Source organism: Aspergillus mulundensis, assembly GCF_003369625.1.
Source record: "Aspergillus mulundensis strain DSM 5745 chromosome Unknown scaffold_6, whole genome shotgun sequence".
In the NCBI taxonomy this organism is placed as follows: domain Eukaryota; kingdom Fungi; phylum Ascomycota; class Eurotiomycetes; order Eurotiales; family Aspergillaceae; genus Aspergillus; species Aspergillus mulundensis.
Window position 1 is genome coordinate 1,899,769 of NW_020797894.1, and position 12,279 is coordinate 1,912,047.

At 38.4% G+C, this 12,279-nt stretch overlaps 1 protein-coding gene across 1 annotated transcript; it reads left to right on the forward strand.

Moving 5' to 3' along the window:
- Positions 1–2,194: 2,194 nt before the first annotated feature.
- DSM5745_06786 (uncharacterized protein) lies at positions 2,195–4,183 on the forward strand (the record flags this gene model as incomplete). Its single annotated transcript, XM_026748802.1, has 1 exon — positions 2,195–4,183. One exon carries the CDS (start codon positions 2,195–2,197, stop codon positions 4,181–4,183), a length of 1,989 nt encoding a protein of 662 aa, XP_026603106.1.
- Between the last annotated feature and the right edge of the window lie 8,096 nt (positions 4,184–12,279).

The window sequence follows — 12,279 nt, forward strand, 5'->3', positions numbered from 1 at the left end:
GTTTATTTTGATGGTCGGAATGCATCTAGAAAGATCGACTAAGAAGCTGAGTCCTACCTAGAGCATATTCTACGAAAGAAGCAGGAAGATAGCAAAAGTACTGGTCGTTGGAGGCGTCTTGAGACATAAAAAGGCAGATTAGTCTATTATACTTTTGGGAGACAGTTCCTCCCCTTCCTCCTTCCTGACTTGCCATCAAGCTTTCCTAGGACAACATGTCGACATCAATCCTGCAGAGACAAAACGACGCCCTGAAACAGGTTATCAAGAATTCCACAATCCGGGTCGTTTGCCCCATCTGTTTTCAAGGGTTTCCACGCAACGATAAATTATACAAACACTTCCGTGAGCAGGAAGATAACACTCATCAGGGTCTGGATAAGAGGACAACGGACTTCCAGACGTTCCTATCCTGCTATCAAGTGTCTCTCGGGGCCTTTATACCTGCTGAAAGCATTGCAAACAACCCTAGGTGTTTTGACATTTTGTTTGTGATCGAGAACTTGGGAAACGGTACGGAAGAAAGTCAATTTTTTTTTACCTCCAGTCAGTAACTAATCCAGATAATCTTTAATCTGTGAGTATCTACTTACCACTCTACTAGAGTCCGTGATAGACCGATAAATTCTTTGGAGTTGAATACACTCATTCGCCCAGTTAGTGTGGAGTGGGAAGAATTCAGCTTGTGTCTTGCGTACTTTTAAGGCCAACAGGCGCTGGTGACCAGGCAACTCTGCATAGCTCGATTCAAATGCCAAGGACGGTGTAACTGGAGTGAGATCTAGAAGTTTTTATCTGTGTTCTAAGCTTAAAATCATGGCACCCCAAAATTATTCTGAGAGTTCTTAGGCATAGGAGTGGTTGGTGCCGGTTAATGACGGCTCGTGGACTGGCTGGATTAAACAATTGAATTATACCGCAGAAAATCTAATGTCACTGGACTCTAGAACCGTTCTTTCATTGTTCGGCCATCAAATACCCAGCATGTGCTACTCTCCAGGAAGCACGCTCTGATCGACGCTGGTGACAATACCAGAAAAGTAACTCGATATTAGATAACAGCCCCAGAAGCTCCGTCATAAAAGCAGCTCCTGTTAATTGCTTGCTCACTCTATCGTTGTAAAGTCTGCAAAGAATGTCGCACATTGCGTTGAATTCGTAGAAATTCTCGATAGACCGTACGAGGCGACAGCGAGTTTCTTGGGAGGGTTCTTGGGCAAGCGCATCAAAGTGCCAATAGACAAGCGATAGCATGAGGAGGTCTTTATCTGAAAGTTCGTTCTGAATGATATAGGCGAATCCGTCGAGCAACAAGTGGATTGGTGTGATGGTGTGAGAGTCCAGGGATCTTCCAACGAAGGTCTTGATCATCAATCTCGCCGGGTTATGCAGGATGAACCTAGGCAGAGAGACCACAGTCTCCTGCTATGCTAATTAGTAGGGTGTAGGAAAGTGCAATTAATTCACTTACAATGCATATTTGACACATGATGTGCGGTCGAGAAACGTGCTAGGTTCTGCGAAGAGTTCGAGATGGCGGGTGACATCCAGAACTTCGAAAGGGAGGTAGCTTCTGTAGCCCACCCATTTATGCTCGCTGGACTTCGGGCCGCCCCCTAATTGATCAACGCTTCACAGATATTGGTGTCCTGAAACTATACTGTATAGATATTCACTCGCTTGCGCGCTCACCCAAAGTTGGTCCTTGACTAGATATTAGCTTCAACTTTATTAGGGGACTTTAGGAACTGGCGCACGCGATGGCAAATGACTCCAGGATCTGGGCCAAGGTCTGTTCCCTGAGACGAAGGCGTTGAATGAGGAGTAGCGAGAACCCAGCGTGAGGGGTCGCCGCAAGTCCGTCCTTTCCGTCGTACGGGCCCTTGATACGGAGTCTTTCAATACACCATAATATGGCAAGAGTGGAGCAGCCAAAATATTTTGCTTCTGTCGTCGCGATTCCAGTAGGGAGGCGACCAGACGTCGAGGTAGAGAGGGGGTCAGCATAGGATAGGACCTGCTTTGTCTTAATATCTGTTCCAAGATAAAGCTCCCACTAGGACCCGGTCAGCATATATCACTTTATCCCAACCTCGATCGTACACTGTGAGCGGTCCCAGGTCAAAGTACGCATTTTTTATTGCCCCTTGCCTAGCAAAGACAATCCGTCGAAACAAAGTCTGACTATAAGTAGATGCATCTTGTTGATCTGCCAACAGAGTTAGTCCTCTGCATAGCAGAAAATCTTGACCAGGCTAGGGATATTCTCGCGCTGGCAAGGACCAACCAACGGACACTCCAAATCGCTCTTCAAGTTCTCTACAGATTCAATGTCCGGTACCAAAATAGTTCTGCGTTGCATTGGGCGGCTGAGAGAGGAGTAGCCAAATTGGTCCATACTTTTCTCTGCCTGTGCCCGGAAGCCGTCAACGCAGTTCAGGAGAATATTACACCGCTTATATCTGCAGCCATTCATGGATCGGAAACCGTCGTTGAGATCCTTCTTAGGGCCAGGGCTTCCCTTAACTTCTGTGACAACACAGGACGGACTGCGCTGTGGTATGCAGCCTTCAAGGGACACGCGTGTATTGTCAATCGGCTTCTCGCCAGAGAACACATTGACGTTGACTGTCGAGGTACACTGTGTGGACTCACACCCCTGGCTGCAGCTGCATGGAACGGATATGAACAGATCACCAAGAGCCTGATAGCCACAGGTCAAGTTAACATCAATTCAAGAGAGATGCAAGGCTTGACACCGTTATTCCTGGCTATAGTTTTCCAGCATGAGGAGATCGTGAAGATTTTGCTGTCTGAGGAGACTATCAAGATCGAATGTCGAGACCGCAAAGGACGAACTCCACTCCATTATGCTGCAAGTCGAGGTCAACTTTCGATGGCGAGAATGTTGCTGCAGAAGGGAGCTGATGCGAACGCGGTAGACAATACCGAAGAGACACCTCTAGACAAGGCAATAGTTGGAGGACACGAAATCATGGCCAAGGCCATCTTGGAACGATCAAACAGGGTTAGTTCGTCAGTTGACTCCGAACAAAGTCAGGGTCAGGCCAAGTCGCTTTTGATTGCCACTGTGAGAGGATATTCTGGAATAGTTCAGCTATTGCTCGACCATGGATTTGATGCGAATGTCAGGAATCACTATAACCGAACTCCATTGCATTTAGCGGCTGGAAATGGAGACTTAGGGTCGGTGAAGGTGCTGCTTGGCCATCAGGATATCGATGTCAATGCACAAGATCATTATGAGGCGACCGCGCTGCACCTCGCGGCGAAAGAAGGGCATACAGCCATACTTAAAGAGCTTGTTGCCATGCCAGAGGCAGATATCAACCGACGTGACAGAAGCGGGGCGACAGCTCTATGGTTAGCAACACGACGTGGGCACGAAGAAGTAGCTACTCAGCTGCTTTCTCTGCCTGAGGTGGATGTTAATGCTACTGTCAACACTCATGTGGTCGGCCGAGACCGGTCGACATCCCTTCACCATGCTGTCCAGAGGCCAAGCATGTCTGTTCTAAGGTCGCTCATTCGGACGAGACAGCTTGATCCGAACATCACCGATCACCAGGATCGGACAGCACTCAGCTGGGCAGTTGAGAGCGGAGACTTGGCCATCATTGACCTGCTTCTCACAAGACCAGATATCCGAGTTGATCCCACGGGTATCCATGAGGACCCTATACTGTGGCTTGCTATAAAAAAAGGTCGAGTTGAGGTGGTTCGCAGGTTGCTCCAGTGCCCAAATGTTGATCTCAACCATGGATGGGGTAGCCACGAGCCGCCACTGCTACTCTCCATTGAGAAGGGCCATACGGAGATGGCGATGCTGCTTCTCGCCCAGGGTGAGAGACTAGACATCAACAAAAGAAACAAGCGGGGAGAAGCAGCTTTGACAATGGCTGTACGCAGAGGCTTTCTTGAAGTGGTCGACAGAGTCCTTCAGTACTGTCGGGTTGAGGTCAACAGCATTGATAATCGAGGTCGGACAGCGCTTTGGTGGGCGGCTTCGGAGGGGAAGTGCGCAATGGTGTTGCGGTTGCTCGCGGACCGCCGCATCCAAGCTGACATTGAGGATAATGCAAATGAAAATCCTCTTATGGTCGCTAGACGTTGGAGTCATGCTGAAGTTGCGCTTCGGCTTCAGCTTCACATGGGCTTGTGATTCGGATTCAGCCAACTTGCCTTGCGGGATTATTCTAGTGACAGTGTCTAATAGCATCTTCCACTCGTGCCATTTCGAAATAACCCCAGCACAGTCTCGTAGCAAACTCGGCCCTTCTTGTCTTGATGTTGACCATCATCTCCGCGCAAAGGGATGATCCGAGAGATCTAGCCTCGGTACCTGCCTCGGCGTGGGGTGGGAAGGGAAGGGCGTTTTCTAGGACTTGGCGTCTCTTCAGATCGCCGCACGTGCCTGTGGCTGTGGTACTCGTCCAAGAGGCTGGTGAGAGGATTCCTCGACTGAGCAGGCGGTCAAGGATTGAGCCATTGTTGGTGTGTTGCACATCAGCGAGTTTGAACGGAGCTTGAGTTTCAAACCCCTTCTTCCTCTAACAACACATGTAGATAATCAGAATTTTAGCACATCAGCATTTTTGTCACGACATAAGATAGAAGAAATCCAACTTACCCTTTAGCAAACCGGAAAAGTCACACGAACGCCCTTTGTTGGCTATATTTACACAAATGCAGCATATCCGTGGCAACCTTCCTGTCTAAACTGATTGGGAAGGCTGCGATCTTATAATCGCCCAAAAACAACCAAAGCTAATCTCATCGGCGAAGCAGCAAGAACCTTGAACCAATAAATCGGTTCCCCATCATGACTGTGGGTCAGATTTCAAGGCTCCTTGGGGATTTGGATCGGCCTTGACATTCACCGCCCGAGCCACTCTCCCACCCATCTGAAGCTTGTGGGACGGCAAGCGGAACCCCAAGAAAAGCAAGCCTGGCCTGCCTTGCCAACCCATTCCTCATGGCTGAGCAAGCCTGACTTCCCAGGCAGCTGAGTAGAAACTGAGCTACGAAGTCTTCGAACGGGCACCGAGACAAAAATGCAAACTATTTTCTTTTGCGCTAGCAAGAACTTGAACTGATTTCGCGAAGGGAAGTACTACAGTGCGAGATGGTTGAGCCTGTACGGTATGCAGGGCTCTCGCGCCTGAATTCTTTAGTTTTGGACTCTTCCGAGAACATTCTGGGAGGGAAATAAATCCCTCTTGTCCTGCACTCGCATCAATTGGTTCTCATTGGCGCTGGACAGAAGCCTTTCAATGTTGCCCAGGCACGAATTCTCGAGCGAAGAAACCAGCGACGCAAAAGTCTGTCAGATCGGGACATTCTTTGTTCACAGTCGGCCCAGGGCTGGGTCAGGTGCAAAGACTTAGATTGATTGTCCAGCGAAAAGAAAAGAAATCCCACCGTGGATTCCAGCAGGGCGATGGATGAGTTGAGGCAATGTTTGCGTCCCACCCTAGCTCAGCAGACTCAAAGAACGTCCGGCCTGGAGCGCCAGTATACTTCTTATACACACGTGTTATGACGGAGTCACTCGACACAAGCTACGGGGTTCTGGGGCGCTCGGTCCGGTCCTGACGCGTGATCTCGCCGCTCTCATCTCGTGAGATAATAGATTCAACAATATCTGTCCCTAATAATCTCCGTAACCTTATCCGCCTTATTTCCAAGTCATCCTCGGGCTTGGCGAGTCGTTCTCTTGGTCGCTTTAGGAAGGCATAGTGCAACCCCATTTGAGGCTCAAGCCATTAGGCATCGGCGAGGATAAGCGGCCACGGCAATATCTAAGTCAGCGAGTTCGGTACGGTCGGTTTCGTCAGAGGCGCTTCGCTTCATCGTTCCCAGTCGGATACAGAATAGTGTTTCGAGAGGCGAACGAGAGCGGGAACTTTGATAATATTCAGCAAATTTAATATCCAAGAAGAGCAGAGACTAACTGTTGGAAGTTGATTGCCATAATTCTCTCACGGTCTGCGGAAAGTCGGGATAATGACAGAAGGCAATGGGTTGTGGACGGAAACGAGGGCGGAGATGGTTCGATGAGATCTCTAACAATTTGCGGAGGACATTGAGTTGGATTGCGGTAGTATTGGAGAGGAAGGACTGCGGGCTCTGCGAATTGGAATCGAAGATGGTCAAACTGGCTGCTGGTTTCCTGTTGGTAGACTGTAAACTGGCTCTGAACGTCCTTGACCCCTTTTCTAAGCCCCTTCCAGTCCTCCTTGATATCGTCCAAACACTCGCATAACTCAGTGAGAGCTTCCTAGGCTCCGTGCTCAAATCCGTCCACTTTATAGTCGACCTTGTCGATCTTCCCATCCACTGTTTGATATCCTACCTCATTCCATTCATTTAGATCGACCAAGAACCGTACTCGCCATACAGGTGGCCGGTATAAACATTCACGACGCCGATCGCAGCGTCGGGATAGAGAGATCATTCAGATACGTTCGGGTTCCGGCGGCGATAAATCTGGTGACCGATGTGATGCTTTCTTGCAGGGTCTCGGGGAGCGTTGAGGGAGTCTGAGTTTGGAGGTCACGCTATTGGTCTTTAGTGGATAATAACAATCGCGGAGAAGGATATCGTAAACAGCTATTAGCCGATCGGCGACGACAGACAAGACTTGAGAGTAAATTTAAGAAGACCAAAGTTTCTGACATCAGAGTGAAGAAGACGTGGAGAGGATGGGTTCATTGGGCATCCATGCTCACCTCAGACAGCCTTGATCACGAGATTTCTTCACCCATCACAGCAAAGAGTATCAAGCATTAGCCTATTAAATACTAGCGTACGGCCAGTGATGTGCTAAGCCCCATCTATTTAAACTACTTCAAGTCGAGGCATCGAGAGACATTGATTGGAATAATAGCAAAATTTGCCTGGGAAGTAGTCCATGGTTCACAGAAGCCTTCAACATCTGAAACACGAGTGCCGCTGTGGTAGAAAGAGTTGAAGTCCTGATCCCTGAACTTCAAGGTGTTTAGCGGAACTATGCCCAGATTGAACAGAGCTGAAGCAAATTCCGCGAGGTCAAGATTCGGAATCACGTGTATGGTGACATTACATAACCAACTAACTTAACTAGTTATCTACCCGCATGCTTACGTGCAACACCTTCCGGGATCGCAAGGATAGCCCGCTTCTTGAGTGTTTAACTCACGTTTAACTCACGTTCAACCACCATGCTCAACCCTCAACCCTTGTTTTGCTCCCTGAGCACTCTCTCTTTCTCTCCCTTCAGATTTGAGGAGCCAGATTCTCCCATAAAAAGCGGTCGCTTCCCTCTTGTTCCACAATGTTCTCCGTCAATAAACCAATTTGGTTTCATCTCAGGAAACGCCTTAAAAGGAACTTATTCTTCCTTTTAAATGCTCTCTTTGGTCTTCCTTAACCGGTTTCCTCTAGTACCTCTTGATTCCTATTATAACTGTTCTCGCAATAATGACCTCTGCCATGGTCAGCTTGAAGGTAAGTTCAGCCCTTCTGCATTCCTTATCAACTCACAATTTCCCGATAGAAACCCCTTTTATATGGGAACGGTCAAAGCAGTTGTTGGAATCTGCCAGAGGCCGAGCGTGCTAATGTAGGACGCCCTGTAACATCTTTACAATTAACTGCTGACTCCTTTCCAGCTCGGGCTTTTTGCGTCAGAAGATTTCTTGTGATGCTGTTCTGCCAAGCAAAGGCCTGCCGTGACAGGATTGTTATTAAAGGTCCAAACCTTGGATAAAAGTAAACCCGATAAACCCCGCCAAAACATTTGTCACCTAACAGCAAATGAATCTGATTGGTCAAAACTGACTATTGCCAACTGGGACTCTGCTTGGGGTACCCGGCGAGAGCGAAATGCCGCAGTAAGAGGAGGAAAACAGATCCTCCATGGTACTATTGGTCACTCCTTTGCTTAACACACTTTGTCAAGGCCTGGGAGGAGATATTGATTTGCATTTGCTCTATTTGAATTAATATTAATCCAGGACAGGATTATAAATCCGGATCCAGTAACTATTTCTCATTGCATGGAGCTCAGTCTGCCAAGAGTGGTTCGAGATTTCCTTCTTTAATTTCCTGCTTTGACCTTGAATGCGGCACCCACCCATTTCTAAACAACCGCTTCCCGCGATATAAGATCGCACCATCATATGTCACACCCACGGATGCCAAGATAAGTTATAATTTTATAAATATTTAAGCTAGTAAAACTTCTTATTTTTTTATATAAAAATTCTTAAAAAATGTAAGGTTAGTAAATATTAGTAATATATTTAATTAACTAACCCTAGCTTAAAGTAAACTAAATAATATATTATATTAAAAAATTAATAAACTCACACGCCGTATAATAATAACAAACTTTTTAAATATTTTTAACTTTAAATTTAATATTTAAAAAAATATTATTAAATCGCGAGATAATAAATAAAAAAACAGGCTAAAACTTAAAAAACCTTATTATAGTTTTTATTAAGTTAACTAGTATTTTTTAAAAATATAACCCTAGTCGCGTATATAAGCGTACTAAGCATAATTAAACTATATTTAACTACTTTAACTATTTTAATATTTATTTTTGCTATTATAAATAATACCTTAGCTACCTACCTACTAATAAAAATTATAAAACACACCTATTTTTAACTAAGCTACTTAAGAATTTAGACATGAGTATTTAGCTAGGAATAAAAATAATAAAAATAAAAATTAAAAAAAATAATAACTAATATTAATAACATAGCCCTAGTAAATAACTATAAAACTAGTATAAAGCCTTCCTAGCTTAGTTTACTCCTGTTTTTTAATTATAATTATAAGCATATTATATTAATTTAAATACTAGTGCTTTTTATACCCAGGTTACTATATTAATAATTTTATTATTTACTTATTATAATAATTTAATATTTGCACCTTTTTTATTAGGCACTTACCTTAAAAAACTAACCAAAACCCTGTTATTAGCCACTTACTTTAAAAAGCTAACTAAAAAAAATTAGTATTCTAGTAAATATATATAAAACTAATAATTTAAAAAAAGACTTTTTAAACTTTAATAAAGCTTAAACCATGCTAGCTAATATTATTATAACTACATGTTATAAATATAATAAAAAATTTAATTTTAAAAACTTTTTATTTATTTACCTAAAAACTTATAAAAAACAAGCTACTTAATTTGCTGCTTTACTTATAAATACTAAAATTTTGCTAGTAATAAAGTTAAAAATATTAGCTAAGACTAGCATAAAAAATAAACTATATTAATTATAAAAATATTTAACTATTTTTTTAGGTATTAGCTTAAAATTAAAAATAAATAAGGTTTACCTAAACACTAGGTGTGCTAAAACCTTAATTAGCTATTAAATAATATAGGATTTAGGCCTAACTTTAAAATTAGCTAAATATATATTAATATTTAGTATTAAATTTTTTTACCAAGTAAATAAAATAGTATTTTTTAATACCTATTTACCTAGCTAGGTTAATAATTAACTAGTATTAAAAAAAATCCCTATAACTATATATATTATTAAAAACCTATTAATAAAGCTACTTATTAGTAATAACACGCTAGGTCTAAAAGGTTTTAAAATTAATTTTTAAACCTAAAAAAATAAGTATATATTTATTAAAATTTAAAGTTTTTTTTAAATCCAGGTAAAACTTAATAAAGTATATTTAGTACTTATATACTTTGCTAGTTATATAACTTTATAACCCTATTATAAAGATTATTTATTAATAATAGTAAAAAAGCTGCTTCCCCTTAATAAAATTTTTTTTTAAATTAAGTAACTAACTAGGCTATATACTATTTACTTAGCTAACTAACTCTTTTTTTTTATAAATTAAAATTAAAAACTATTTTTCTTGGGTTATTCTTATTAGCCGCTAAATAAAACTAGGTTATTTTTTAAACATGAACTTTTTTATAATAATATAAATTAATAATAAAAATACTTATTTAATAAAATTTAATTTTATTACCCGGACTTTAGCTGCACAAGCTATTAATTTTTAAAAAAGTAAGTAATTATAGCTTTCACGTGAATTTTTAAAAAATTACTTACTTATAAAGCTGCCACCTTTTAAGCTATTTTTATATTTTTTTTTTTAAAAATATATAAAAACCTTTAAACCACTGTTTTATAAAACAGGATTTTTATTTATAAAATTTTAAAAATTATAAAAAGAATTTCCCGCCTTATAAAAAATTATTATATTTAAAAAAACTTTTTAAATAAAAACATGGTATTTATTTTAAAGAACCAGTAAATAAGTATATTATTAATTAAAAAATAAAAATTATAAATACTAAAACTAAAAATTTACCGCCTAGGTTAAAAGAATAAAAACCTAATAAATAAAATATTTAATAAACTTTATACTAATAGTAAACTAAAGTAGGTAAAAAAGCATACTCCAAGCGCCTATCCTGTTTTTATAATTTAAAAAAATATAATAAAAAATAATAAAACTATTTATAAAGGCCGCGTGGTGGTAAATATTAAGTACCTAAATATTATTTTAAAACCTAATTTATATCCTATACTAGAGTAAACCAAGATTTTAAACATACTTAAAAAAAGTGTTTTATCTTAGTTATTAATATAAAAGCCTATTTTTATTAGTAGCTGGTGCAGTTAAATTACTGCTATTATCTAGTAGTTATAAGCTACTAAGGTTAAGAATATTTTAATATTATTATTATAAAATATATTATTTTTATTATTTTTATTTAATAGTAAATAAATCTCTTGCTAGCGGAGTTTCAAGATTTTTATAAATATTATATTAATAATATTATTATTATTTTAAAAACATTAAATAAACACCTAAACTAGCTATGCTAGGTTTTTTAGTAACTACAAGACCTAAACCTTAGCCTGGATTTAAAAAAAAAGCTTTTTAAGTTATTTAAGTATTTAATTACTAAAACAGCACGTGGACGCGCTAGGCCTAATAATAAATAAAAAAAAAATTATAGCTATACAGCGCCTTTAGTTCCTAAATACTTTTTATTAATTAAAAATATATTTTAGTATAACTAGATACTTATACTACTATATTTTTTAATATACTTTTATAATTACACCTTTACAGGAGCGCAAAGTACAACTTTTAAAAAAAAAATTTTTATAAAATATTCTTAAAAATAATGGGCGGTTAAGACCTTAGTTTTTAATTTAATATTTTTAAAAATTAAAGCTTACTAAAAACTTTAGGCTAAATTTACCTGTCCTAAATTTCTTACATATTATAATTTATTTAAATATTTTTATATTAATTTAAATACTATAGTAAATAAACATAAGGTAATAGTATATTATATTAAAAACTTATTTAAGTATATAAACCTTACTAAGCCTTTACTAAGGTTAATTATTAAATTAATTTTATTTTTTAATTAGGGTTTAACGCTAGTAGAGTCTAATTATTAGCTAATAAAAATTAAGATTTCGTGCCTAGTTTAGGTAATAAAAAAATATATTACCTTATAAAGTCTGCTCCGCGTTACTTACCTATAATTATTTATTTTAACTATTTTGTAATAATTAAAATATTTAAAAAAAATATTATTATAATTATAAGCTACTAAAGGCCTAAATCTTTACTTAATCCACGCCTTATAATATTTATAATAATTTAATTTACTTATATATTACCGGCCTAAAAAAATAAACCTAATTATTAATACCTTTTTTAAACTACCAAGAAACAGTACGCAGGTAATAATAAAAAACCTTAATTTAAATTCTTTAATAAAATATTTATTCTTAAATACTACTTTAGTTTAATTAGGGTATTTAAAGGTTTATATTAATCCTAATTTTATATATAAAATTTATTATAAGTATAAGAATAACTTTTATTACACGGCTATTATTACTATCCTATAAAAAGCAAAAAAAAACCATCTTATTTAATTCCTTACTAAATAATTAAGAAGCTTTTTTACCTATAAAAAATAATAAAAAGCTTTGGTTAGCAATTTTATAAAAATTACTTAAAAATATTTTTATAACTATTTATAATTAGTAAAAACATGTTAATTTAAAAACTTGCCTTTTTAAACTGCGCGGGTTAGCTATATATAAAAAAATAATAAAACTATAAAAATATATCGCGGCTTATTTTTATAAATTATTAATTATTTTTTATTATAAGCCCTATAAATTTTTAAATCCTATTACTATATTTAACACGCCCTATAAAATATTAACTATAGATTTTATA